Here is a 14,150-nt window from a genome sequence, read left to right on the forward strand (position 1 = left end):
TATAGACAAAGGCACTTTGAAAAGCTTCACTGCCCTAACGACTGAATTCTCACTCCAACTATCCCAGTTTCTTAAATATGCCCAGCTAAGACACACTTGGCAAGCAGAGAACATAGAGGGGGGCCCACCTTGCCTGAAGTGCACCACTAGAAGGAAGATTACTGCAGGAACATCTTATGAGTAAGGCAGTATCAGTTAATTATACAACCTTAAATAACAACGCGCCAGATAGTATAGGCTAACTAAGGAGCGCCAGTTAAAGAGACCTGGGCACACAGGAAGATGTGGACTGGGAGGCAGCCCTGATGCACCCTAGAGAGGTTGCAATCAAGTTACGACTGCGTCTTATTCTATATAAAATTCTTCACAGGGCTTATTACGACCGGGCCAGATTACATAAGATTGGGCGAGACATAGATCCAACATGCCATAGATGTGGACAGGAGGCAGGGAATTTCTACCACGCAATTTGGGTTTTCACAAATATACAGACTTACTGTAAGACTGTCATAGGACAACTCAATAAAGTAATGAAGACGGATATACCCCCAAACCCGAAATTTCTACTACTAGGAATCCCGCATTACATAGATATAGACAGACCACAACTGTTACTCAGCACATTGGGCCTAGTGGTGGTGAAATGGGATATAGCGAGGCGCTAGGGAGACACAACCATGCCGATGCCCCACAAATGGAGAATGGGAATGGACATGTACATGGCCGCAGAGAGGGTCACACATAAGACCAGAAGCTGCCCGAAAACATTTCATAAGGTATGGGACTGCTGGAGGAAACACCATGGACTGGACATGATGGACGATACGAACTAGACGTGTCACAACAGAAATATAACAGCCACCAATATAAAAAACACACAAAGGGGGAACAGTGAGTTGAACAAATGGCAAACCAATTTGGCATTGTGGGGTGGGGGAAATCCTATTGCAATGTTCTAAATGCCTTTAACCAAACTGTATATGGCATTATGAATGTATTACGGACAAAATGAACTCCTTCCAGGCGGCTCAGTATGATACTGTGCGACTGCAGTTGAGGTTTTGTTATTGTTTAAAGAAAAAAACAAAGATTTTTTTTTAAAAGCCAATGAAGCCCTCAAAGTTAACCAGTGCACTTCTGCATAGTATTTCATAGGCCATAGCCCCACCATGTGAGAAAACCTCATGTGGTATCTCTGTCCCACAAGTTGTTAGCACCATCTAGTTATTGTTGGCTGTTATATTGAAACTTCTTTTTTTACTTACCTATTATTAAAACCGATCCTGCTTTGAAGGTGTACCGCTACCTAAACGTGAAGTATGTTTAATATGTTATTTACTACGCCATCCTAATTCTGAATTTTCCAAGCTTAGGACCCCATAGAATAAGCCTAGAATGAAAGACTTTGCTACCTCCAGGAAGTCAAGTGCCTAACTGGAGTAATGTGGTTATCTATGAAGAGAACAATAAGGCTGTTGACCCTGGAACATCACTGGCCAATGACATACCCCACCAGATACCATAGATAAATCCAGACAGAAGATCTCAAGAAAAGGCCTCAATGGTGCTGCAAATGAACCACTTAGTTTTTTCAATGTATTATAAGATTAGCAAGTGAATCAATTTGGTTTTTTTTGTGTGTGTTTTTTAGGTATGGCCTATGGACAGCTCTGACTCTCTTGCCAGCCTCATATAATCAAACAAATTAATAAATGATACATACACATGAATATTTAGAGCAGCGGACCTAGTACATTAGAAAAAAGTATTGGAACTGTGATGCTGTGCGCAATGGAGGTAAGGTGAATTAGGGTGTGGAGTCAAAGGCGTAGCTAAAAAAATAAATATTCTGTAAAAAAATGTTGGTCTTTCACCTTCAGGGAGCTACATATAAGATAACATACAGCTTAAATGAAAAATGAATGCATTTAAGTTAATCAGTCGGAACTGCATTATCGTACTTTATGCAACATCTATTAGTTAATGCATTGCAGAAGTCTGTTTGTAAACAGAGAGCCACAGAATTGAATCCTGGTTGGAGCAGTTGAGAATAGTGATTTGTGTATGTTTAGTGCTAAGAGGTCTCAGTCTGTGACAAAGTACTGTCTACTTAATTCATCATTCTAAACTTGCATTACACACAATATAAAATAGGGTGCTACAAAATGCGCAATAAGGATTAAGATGAAAAAAAAGTTTGCAAAATATAGGTTTTAGTAATACCCAGGCTGTATACTGTGCAATTTTTTTTATAACTGCTCTTTAAAATCACACACTTTACAGCCTTGCAATACCAGTTAAACAGAATACATCTGTGTCATCAGGAAGCTTCAAGTCATTCCATCAATTAAAGCCAAAAAGGGCTTCTGAACAGCTTTTATATATGCAGCTTGACCAGTTGCACACATTTACGTTTCTTTCAAGCAAGCAGACACCCTGGCAAGAAGGCGTGTTTAGTTGTCTGACCCTCCATCAGTTTCAGAGCAGAGGAGACTCCCTGCCTTACATTGCAGCTTAAGCATTTCAACTCCGGGAATTAACCGTCCCGGGACGGTTGTCTTTTCACAATAAGTAGGGGAAATGCTTTTCATAAATTAAAAAAAGGAATGGGCAGTCATGCCCCTCCGATCCCGCCCACTTCGACCACTGATTTAAAGGGGCTTTGGGCTAGCCCTCCACATCCATCCGTCTGTTCAATCATCTTTCATATTTGGCTCTGGTGAGTAGAGCATACACCAGGGGGGAGACGGATCAGCCAATCTCAGCATTTTCCTCTCTTTTGCACGGTGAGTGAAAGCCTCTTACCAAATGTGCACATCCACTTAGAAAGAAGTACACTTAAGTGCTAGTATTGGAGCCAATCACTCTTTCCTTCCATGAGTTATCCGTTATTAGTTATCTTTGTTTAAACTAGGTCTTTAAATTACAGTACTTAAAAGCCAACAATGTCTTTTCTTTGCACCAGTAAGAATCTGAATTTCCGCTGACATGCAATATTACTGAAAATGGTATGTATGCCTGTGCTTATATCACCTGCCTGCTATGAAGCACTCGTACTCTTATATTAATTCAAACAATTGAAAATATCTTGAAAAAAATGGTTTGAGGATTACAGTGTAAATTGGCAAGGCTGTTTCACAGCAGGCCAAGTCTATGTGAGCAATCGCACTTACAAGGTTACGCTGCTTAATGGCAAATTGACTTTGCCTGGTCTCCCTGCCTAGAGTAAAGCTGTAACGGCAGCACTCTTGGTGAACATGCCTCTGGGAACATTTGTAAAGTGACAACTTGGAGGATCAATTAATATCCCATAAATATTATCCCAGGTAGGTCAGGTCTTCCAGTGCCACAAGGCACCTTCTGCCTAACTTTATGGTGATACTAAGTATTCTATTCAGACGTTTAGGAATGCAACGGGTATCCCATGATTGGGAAGGGGGGAAAAAATCAATTACCCTTAAAGATGGGTCTTTTTCATAGGCATCTTGGACATCTTCCTCAAGACCCACCCCTCTCCAGTCAATATAAGAGAAGGGTGTATAGTGAAAAATAAATTCTAGCACAACCAAACAGTACTTCTGAGAACATCACTCAGCTTTCTGTAAAATGCACTTCTATTAAGGTTTTCTGCATGTTAAAAACATTTTTTACTTTTTTTCCATGAGTTCTGGTTATCGACAGAAGGACGATACCCACAATGGAGAACTACCATTACAGGTAAGTAACTTGCTTTGTCCTGGAAGCAGAATTTAAAGATCACGCTTCACCACAGCCTGAATGAAGGTTTACTCTGTATTACACTAGAAGGTTTCAGGAGTATGGCTAAATAGATTAGTGCGGTTTACTTGCACCTGGGTGGAATTCAAAGTTGGTTTATAATGTAGTCTTTTGCCATCCATATGGTACTGTCCGGAGATATATATGATCTCTCCACTCCAAGTGATAACACTATTTACTTAGAACAGGGGGACTCATATTGGCACATGAGAGATTTTCATACACACAACCATCTTACTTTAATTGAACGAGAATGTATCATCTGGGGATGAACATAAAGCTTCAAAATAATGACACTCCTAGGACGCTGCATTTACAATAGCATTTATTAGATTACAATCCACATCAAAACTATACATACAATCCTTCTGACTCGCACTTAGAAGCAAACGAGGAAACAGACACTGTCTATAAGGCAGTTCCAAAGGCACATGTTCAAATGAGAGATCCACGCTGAGTAGTAAAGCAGCCTGTTGATGGGGGGCCACCATGTTTTCTAGCAGGTTCTACAAAATAATTAATTGAAGTGGAGCGACAAATTGGGAACGATTTTCATTCTAAGCGGCTACCAGCAACTATGTGGTAACAGAGTGGGGCAAAGTGAAATCTGAGCTCCCTTCTGAACGGTCACTCTTTTGGATTGGGTGAAACAGACAAACTCAGTAAATGTTCACCCTCATGTTGTGGGAAGTAGGGGTCATATAAGGAGTGAAGACTTTAGAACAATGTGTAGTTATCCTCAAGCCTGTGCTTTACTCATACATTCTGGAGTTAGGGGCGGGGATTAAAGTCCCATGCACTGTGCACTATAGCAGCTATGCAAAACACTAAGTGCATGGAGATTTGCACAAGAATTCAATTTAAAATACAGATTTTACTACTCAAAAACTTTGGAAAAGTTAGCCAGAGCAAGCTCTGTTTATTTAAAGGTACAGAGCTCATGTGGCTGTTGAGGGAGTGTACAGTGGGAAATGGGATGGTAAGTAATGCAAAATTTGTATAAGATAATCTTTTTTGATTACTTTTACACTAAAGAGTAAATGGATTCTTTTTCAGGATCTTACCAAATGCTCAAACTACTATACGCTCTTACAAATGTGAAATAATGAAATTCGATGTACATAGTCTATTAACTATTTTCTTCAATAACCCTTGTCAAGTGTAACATTTGATTGGAATCCTGAAATGGCGCTTACTATTATCCACCTACTCTGGTAAGCACAAACCTGTAGGGTCTCAAAATTAGCTACACGGACGGAATGAAGAGTAAACAAATTTAAACATTTAATGCAGGAATCTTGCATACAATGGAGGTGCAAAGAGGGTTTTTGGGCCCACCGCCCAAAGGCAGATTTGCTGGGCGTCAGCATTACTTGCTCTGATGGATCTATTCACAACACAGCAATGAGGGCTGGTTATCAAGCTGGCTGGGCGGGTCTCAGGGGAACAGGCAATGCATTTCAGGAAACTGCATCTCTGCTAGAGTGTCTGTGGACATTGTAAAATTCATTAATTAAGTCTAGTAAAAAGCTGCAAAAAATTTAGATGAGTAAGTGAACTAAAGGAAATTATTTTCAAAATATGGGGACTAGACTTTTTATGTTATTTTTTTGGTTTTTTTTTTAAATCAAGCAGCCCGTTTTTTGATTCAATCAGCAGGACCGAGTCCAACTTTAGTGTCGCTAGGCAACTGTAAACCTCTATCATTCACACAAAATCTAACGTAGTAAATGAAGTGATTTTAATGCACTGCAGAATGTGCTCCAACTATGCTGGACTTCAGAACAGGATAATTGTGTAATCTCCATGGCCAGCCTGAAGAGATTCCAAATTCTTCTTCAGATGAGTTTCTTGGAGCATGTCGGTCTCCATTGAGGCATCACCCGTCTTCTTCTGGTTCCTACATCCAGCCCTACTTTGAAGCGGCAACTAAAGAGGGTGACAGGATACTGCGCTCTAAGCATGCACAAAATACCGAATCTGAGGCTCCATGCCTATTTCGTCTGTCCAACCACACAAAAAACAATCTCTGAACATAAACCAGGCCGGTCGCATGTCCTCTGCAGTGCTCATGTCTCAGCCTCATGTCATGGGTTGTAGAGGCGATGAAGATGGTGAAGAGACCACTTTCCATTGTAGTGTAGCCCAAAAGGAGGCGTCCGACCACCAGTGGCTCATTCTCGATGGCGTTTTGAAGAATCAGTGCTTGAAGTTTCCCTGTTGAAACAGAAAAACAAGTCAGCAGCTGGTCTCGTTTTCAATCAACGATCTTGAAAAGGAGACTGCAAAGATCTACCGGTCCCACTACAAACCAGAAGACTGAATGAAATGCCGGGTAAGAGTGACATTCGGAAGGAGAGTTCTAGGGTGGAGACTACCAAGCGCATATACATGAATACACAATGCTGTACCTGGAAACAACTAGAGACTAATTTAAGTTCATTAAGTTGAAAATACTTATTGCACTAAACACTACATATCAGAGATAGTTTACAGGCAGAGTAAACAGAGAAATACAATACACACAATATATTTAAACAGTGGACAATAAATATTATAGAAAGACTATTTCAAAAGAATGTTGAAATATATAGGAGCCAAAAGGGTATATCTAAATGGGAGAAGCAGCTGCCCGACTATACGCAAGTATCCAGAATGTGGGAAATTCTGCCAGGCCTAGAATATGCCTAAAACGAGATTCGTCAGCTCTCATCTGCAAATAACTCCAGATTGTGGGCTGGTGGCATTGACTCAGGAGAGGAACTGCATTAAGGTGCAGCTTTTACCCCTGGGTGCAGATTTTACCTATTTACAGTAACCTTTGACAGAAAAGAGAACATGGGGCAATCAGAGACTTTTGCTTTAACCAACAATGGGGGAGGAGGAGGAGGAAGGGCACAGTACGGGCATCTTTTACATTGTGGACACAATCCCGAACATAAGGGCATCCTTGGAATGATGGTACCCAAGACTGACATGCTTTAGGCACGGTTGAGATATTCGTGGCCAGAATGCATGAAGTGGATGTCCCTGGTATGTAACTGCAATGTAATACACGGACTCCTGCTAACCCAGTATAACAAAGGGTCTCATTAAAGTTGAGCTGTGATGTCTCTGGGTACCTGTAAAAAGACATTATTGGAGTTGAGTTGCAACATTATAGTGCCTGCTACTACAGCCACCAGCCAAAGTGAAAGGCTGGCCACAGAGCATCGTTCTGTTTTTTTTAAATGAACACTGATGAGTAAAAAAGCGAGATTTATGCCAACTTGTCCATTTTTGAAAATAGTTTATTAAAGGAAAGAGAATTCCTCCGCATGTTATTGCTCATTCTGGGCGAGATGTTTGATCTGATTTACATTAAACTAATTTAGATTTTGTGCTACAAATTTATTTTTGGTATGTTAAATTTCGCCCTTGCGACTCCACTTTTATTCTTCAAATCTGCAAGCATACTATCTTTTCCATGTGAAGCAGCAAGACTCCAAGAATATGAGATTTGCGCGAGGTCTGAAGGTGTGGCCATGCGTAAGAAGTAATACAAAATTCCCTCTACCTTACATTAAATGTTACTACGAGTGACCTTGGCTTCAGCTTGAATCACGTGTGGGGATGGAAGGGGAACAACCTTTACAACGCAACTTTTACAACGCACTACACTTACAACGCATTTTTTACAACGCACAATCCATTACAACGCATGACATTACAACGCATGACACTACAACGCATTTTTAAAAACTACCTTTACAACGCATTCCATTACAACGCATACTACCATTACAACTCATACCATTACAACGCATAATATTACACTACACTATCCAACACTTACCCTACTGTTGCACCCCCTGGAGTTAGAATAGTAATTTTTACCCCTATACTATCCAACACTTACCCTACTGTTGCACCCCCTGGAGTTAGAATAGTAATTTTTACCCCTATACTATCCAACACTTACCCTACTGTTGCACCCCCTGGAGTTAGAAAAGTAATTTTTACCCCTATACTATCTAATACTTACCTTAAATGCAATTTAATATTATGCGTTGTAATGGTATGCGTTGTAATGGTAGTATGCGTTGTAATGGAATGCGTTGTAAAGGTAGTTTTTTAAAAATGCGTTGTAGTGTCATGCGTTGTAATGTCATGCGTTGTAATGGATTGTGCGTTGTAAAAAATGCGTTGTAAGTGCATGCGTTGTAAAAGTGTGCGTTGTAACGTCATACATCCGGATGGAATCATGAAAGACAAAATCCATCAATGTTTGGCGTTAGTACATCCGAGCTTAAAATAAAAATTATAAGCGATGTCTGTGGAACATTTGAGTATTTACTAAACATTAGTAGTTAGTATTTCAAAATCAATATTGTGTTTCTAAATAAAAATGAATGCCTTTTTGGGGGGTGAATTATATGTATTGAACCGAAATTAAGAGCTTTTGCTTCATAAAGTATCACTTTTCAGAACGTGACAAGCTGGTGTTTTGATGAAAGCAACTTCAATTCCAAAGTATACTTAACTCTGATAGGCGAGTGATATTTTATGCTGAGGCCACTTGTTGCTGATGTTGTTTCCTTGGTGCCAGATTATAGAGTCTTCCATTGCTTCATATCTGACTTGTGTGGAGATATTTTATGATTAGCTAATGAGTCGCGTATTGATCAGTCCACATTCACCAGCCTTAAAGGAATGTACAGGTTAGCTCCTGCAAATACCAGTTTCAATTCAGCTATTTCCAGGGGTGCTGCAGGTTAAAGGTCTGCTGTGGGTGAGAATGCGCCTCTGTATAATGCTTTCAAGACAGTCAAGTGTGCCGCCTTTTATAGTTGAGTATTTGAGCACTATAGAAACACTGTGAGAAATAGCAGAGCACATCTGTCTATAAAATGAGGTGTGAGATTATCATGACTGAGTTGCAGATAAACTTGCATGAGCAATTCAATTAATTTTTATCCAAAGGGGCTCCTCCAGCTAGTGTGGGACGGACGGGGAGAGGTCCGGTGCAGCCAGGGTGGGCATCCCTTGATGTGCCATATTTTACAGGATGCCCGTTTTCTCTCTGCTGTGGTGAAAAAGAATTCAGATTCCAGATGTAGCAGTTTGCTGGTCATTGGCTAGAAGATACAGTTTGCTGAAGGGTTTTTTGTACCTCCGTTGACAAGATGCAAGCTGTACTAAAGCCAAAGGTATACCGTTCCAGGATATACAAGCAAAGTAAAATCACAAACCACTCATATGCCCACACCGTCCAGCTGTACTTCACCTGATCAAGAATCCCTGCCATTTTTATTATTCCAGCATAATGTGCAGAAAAAGAATGAGGCGGCAATGGAGAGCAAGGCCTGCAATTCCTGTTGTTCTGATCATTACTGGCGAGTAATGAACCAAATCTGAGCCTGTTCCAAAGAGCTGCAGTCTGAGCGTGTAATCAAGATTTCTGATTGATGGTGCAAATCAGGCCATAAACTCCTGACTTCTGAACAATGGTGCAAATCTGGGTTTTTGAGTATTAGGGAAGGTGAATACAAAAACACGCACCAAACATTACAAGGTAATGGGGCAAATAGATTTGCAGTACCCTGGATTGTACTTAGTACATGCTAAGCATGCATTTAGGATGAGTGATGGTGCAAATCTCAACATGCACAAAGGAATACAGAGCTTCCGGAGCAAATGTGAACGCGGACTAAATTATTGATTGATGGGCAATTTAAGCACATACTTAAAATTAGTGAGTAATGGGACCCATCGAGTTACGCAATGAATACTATTTCAAATGGGTCAGCATCTTCCACCCTTCAATTCCAAGCAGGCAATATCAACCTGGCAGGCCTAAGAGCGCTACCATTGTGACGATAAGCACCTCTGGACCACGACTGGCGGGTAGGCAGATCAGTCTGGTTCTAAACACCCACTGACGACTCCTTCGCATCCACACATCCAAAGACGTGCCAATCAACAAAGATCTTCATGCAGGGCCGGCCTATAGTGTGGGCGAGCAGGGCCCGGGCCGCCAATTCTCTGGAGGTGCATGGAGCTGTGTGCATTAAGGTTATGCCAACAGCAGCTTCCTTCTCCTCTTACGCCAGCCTTGTGCTCGTCCCTGCCTGTTCGTTTCTGTCCGATTTGCCAGTCTAAAGTGGCTTCAGTCCTTCATTATCATACTGCAGCAATGTTTTTAACAACCCTTTAGCCCCTTTTCTTGCCCTCCCTTCACCCTCTGACCCCTGCTGGCACACTACAAAACCATCATCTACGTGAGGCAGCGGAGCTATCGGAGATGTAGGTGAGCAGGGGAGGGCACGGGGAGGTTTGTGTTCAAGGGCCAGATCCCTGCTCATCCAGGTACTGACCTGTGAACACAAAAGGGACCAAACCCCTGCTGCCTCATTTAATTCATAACCATCAGCAACGGCGCTAAATGATCTCCGCCCACACCCAGGGCGCTATCTGAGCAAGGGTCGGCTCTGCCTTCATGTATATATTAAAAAATAAGTCAGACGTAACAGCTTTATGGACGCTTGTATTGAGTAGTGTTCCATAAATGTGAAGTTCATGCTGCACGTAAACTCATCCCAGGCTTACTCCTGCAGGTTTTGAAGCAAGAGGATGTTAAATGGAACAAGAGGGGAGATAATACGTGCAGGAAACAACTGGAAGTCGGCCCAAAGGAGCAGATCGGATAAAACCGAACACCGTGCATCCTGATTGTGAACACATACACTGCGCAATTCAAGGATCTGAACAGCAACACAAGAGAATCGCCAATAACAACATGGAAAACCAGCACGATGGCCCAAATGATCATGGCAGAGAAGGCTCAATTCCCAAAAGGGGATTAAAGCACATGAACCGGAAGAGGAAAAAACCCACACATACTAACGAGCAGATACAGCAACAGGAAAACACAGCCACAGCGAAAGTCCATTCTAAGAGGCACTACCGAAGTCGCCTATCCTACATCATTCTCCAACCTGAGAATACATTTCTCATCTACCTTTGCTGCAACAGGATGTAAAATCACTGAAGGTGGTAAAGCAGAGTTGTACAATTACAGGACGGAACAGCAACAACCCTGCCAGGTCAGCGATCAAACTGCTCCTAGCTCAAAGAGATTCAACGGGCCTGCAAGTGGAACAAACAAGATCATAAAAATAATCTCATGGAACGTGTTCGGGCTGAAAACCACTCTACTGAACAGGGGCGCCATTGAATTTTTACAGAATGGGGACCTGCTGTGTCTCCAGGAAACCTGGCTACTTGCCCCCCTGGTCATACCAGGATTCGAGGAATTCCAACACCCAGCAAAAAAGCACAATGCATTTGGAAGGCCATCAGGGGGCCTATCTATATATGTAAACTTGGGTATCTCCATAACATCAGTCAAATCCCCATTAAGTACAGACATGGTCCAAGCACTACACTTGCAAGGCCTGAAACTGAACGGGTACCCCATAACGATCCTACTCTTGAACATTTATTTTAACTGCAAAGATAGCCCGGGATAAAGCAAGATGAGGGAACTGGTCGACACACTGGAAGTATTGCTCAACACTTACCCAAACTGCGGGATAATAATGGTCGGCAACTACCACACTCACAACTTGGGATCAGAAAGAGATGACTCCCGACCTAGGAACCACGCTGGCTACTTGCACCTATAGTCTAAGGTCCGCACAAGAGGTACAAGTCGCAAATCATGTAATGGCTAGAGATTGCCAGGGGAAACCCAAATCAACTATAGATCATATTTTTATGAGCCTCTGCCTCCAAGAACAGGTGGTGGAATTTCAAGAGCCAGTACAGCAAACCAGCGACCACCTCCCATTGTTCACAGCTATTTCTCTGCAAACGGTTACTCTTAAGCACACTACCCCCCTGGGTGCACCTAAGGGGGAGGAAATACGTACGCTCCCAAGATGACTGAAATGGAATAAAATCAACCCATCTGGCCTGACAGCCTGGAAAAACAATTGGCCTGCACTCAACGGCGACTACGCTGAAGGGAATACACCTGCGAAATGGTCAAAACTGGTCCCAGAGCTGTACTGCCCATTGCTAGACTCAAAACCTAATGATCAGCCAGAATCCAAAGAAAGGGTGTGCTGCCAACCCAAGCCACAGTGTAAAATTATCTAATTAAGCAAGAAGGCACTGAGACAAGCAAACCGCAACCACAAGCGGGCGAGAGATGAAATAGGATGCTAAAACACGCACAGGAGAAACATATGAAACTTCAAAAGGCAACAAAAAGACTCCCAATGGCTGCATATCAATAGTCTTTTAATCCCAAGCAGACAAGCAGAATTTGGGCTATACATCAACAGGCGAAATGGAGTTCCAAGTCACACATTGATTAACCATGTGAAAACACTATAGTGCAACACTTCTCACAACAACCCTCTAGACCACTCACGAGCACTAGCCCGCAAAATGTCACTGGTAACAAAAACCTGATAAATCAAATTACCACTGAAGAAACACGCGAACCTCTTGATGTGTACAACCGTGTGCTAATAATACTAAAGAACATCTGAAGCAACATAGCCCCGGGGCCCAACGGCCTCCCTGGACAACTTTTCAAAGAGGACTTCGCATTCTGGGCAACAATACTCACCCAGTTATACAAGTTTTGTATGACTAACTCAACAGTCCCTGCAGCCTACTACAATCAATCCATACAAAAGGTGACAACAGAGGTCCAACCAACTACAGGATGATAACCCTTGAGGCAAAAGGCACATGCAAGCTTGCTCCTACAAGACCTACAAAACTGGGCTAATGAGGATGGAATACTACCAGTCTACCATCCGGCTTTAGGACAGGAGCATCAACATTGCGTGTGCTTTGGCAGAAGAGGACTCTGAGGGCAGAGGGCCTCACGTGGAGGGCTTGGACAGAGGATTCTTGTAATGAGATCACCTGGCTAACCTTTTAACAGCTCTTACATGCTACATGGGTTTCATTTAAAAAAAACTGTACTGTCGAGAAGGTTTACTTAGCACTGTACAGATAAAAGACAATGTCCTTCGAGATAATTTGTATGATGTTTGACATCTTAACTGAACAGGTTTCATATCCCTACGCCAAGTTCTGGGAACAAATATACTTTCTAAGCACCTGCCTCTTGTACAAGAAATCGTTTGTTATTCCACAGGTGTTTAAAGCTGTAACTTGACAACCTCTTGGTTCAAGATTGCTACTGTTAAGAGGTTGGCTGAATTTCTCAAACTGACTGGTGAACACAAGTTTCACAAGAAGTCACTAGGCCTGTTTAACACAAGCCCATTCAAAAAGTTTAAAAATAGGTCCCAACTCACAGCAGACCAGATTATAGAATGTAAAATACGCCTTGTGACTGGGGTAAAAAACATATTTTGAGAACAGTATTCAGTTCTTAATTCAGATGGCAGTGCGGGTGACGCACAGCCACACTCATTTTTGAGGAAGGGTACTTTTCTTCATCAGACTTTGACACAGAAGAAAAAGAGAAAAAAACAGGAGGAAGAGAAAGAAAAATAGTGACAATAGGAGAAAGGAGGGATGAAAAAGAATATAAGAGAAAAATAAAAGGGTCAAGGGTGTATGGCGGTGTAATAAAGAAGTGTGAGCTAGAATCAAGACTACGCAGCTTTGGGATTAGACAATCCCGACAATTCGACAATCGTCGGAAAATGCAGCAGACGTTTCTCGGCCTTAGGTAGCAGAGAGAGGGACTTCTCCGAGTTGACCGGGAAAACTAGAAGATGCCGCTCCAAAAGAAGCTTGTATAGAGGAGATTTTTCTAAAGAAGTATTGCGCTATACTCACTGTTCATTCTTCTGAAGGAGTAAAAGGATTCTTTGTTGCGCAAGGGGCCGTAAAATCTTTAACAATTTTAAAAAGTTCTTTACTTTTATTGCCTGTCTTCTCAACTTTTCCGTTAAGAAAGTTCTTTTTTTCCAGGCGAACTGGAGTGTAATATGCTTTTAGTGTCGTCTTATACGTTTGTTTAGCCAGAGAGTTAAAATCCTTCCACCAGATTCTCTCTAAGCGTTTGCAAAGGCTCTTGCTCTTCCTAAGAGCCTCCGTGAACCTGTGTGCAGATGCTCTGCCTCCATTTGCCACCCGGAGTTTAATGGGGGCAAGCTCATTTACACAGGATTCCAACCAGCTCTCTAAAGTGAGAGCATCATGCGTAAGGCTATCCTTAAGGCAAAGCGGGTGTGCCTCAAGAAAAACTCCTAGGGCCGCCGGGGTCATAAGATTAAAAGATCTAAAACTACTAGTACGCTCCATATACTGCTTAGGAGACTGGACAAGTGTTTTCTTTATTTTAAAGGTAAGTAAATAATGGTCAAACCAAAGGATGGGGCGGAGCCATTTCAATC

General features: G+C 42.0%; 1 protein-coding gene across 1 annotated transcript in view; it reads right to left on the bottom strand.

Moving 5' to 3' along the window:
- Positions 1-4,085: 4,085 nt before the first annotated feature.
- TCTA (T cell leukemia translocation altered) overlaps positions 4,086-14,150 on the bottom strand; it is a 69,254-nt gene continuing 59,189 nt past the window's right edge. The window contains exon 3 of the mRNA XM_085625051.1: positions 4,086-5,994. Within this exon, the coding sequence (XP_085481177.1) occupies positions 5,952-5,994 (43 nt within the window). The 3' untranslated portion in view covers positions 4,086-5,951. The remainder of the gene's footprint in view (positions 5,995-14,150) is intronic.

The sequence above is a fragment of the Triturus cristatus genome, chromosome 9, assembly GCF_964204655.1.
Source record: "Triturus cristatus chromosome 9, aTriCri1.1, whole genome shotgun sequence".
NCBI classification, from domain to species: Eukaryota; Metazoa; Chordata; class Amphibia; order Caudata; family Salamandridae; genus Triturus; species Triturus cristatus.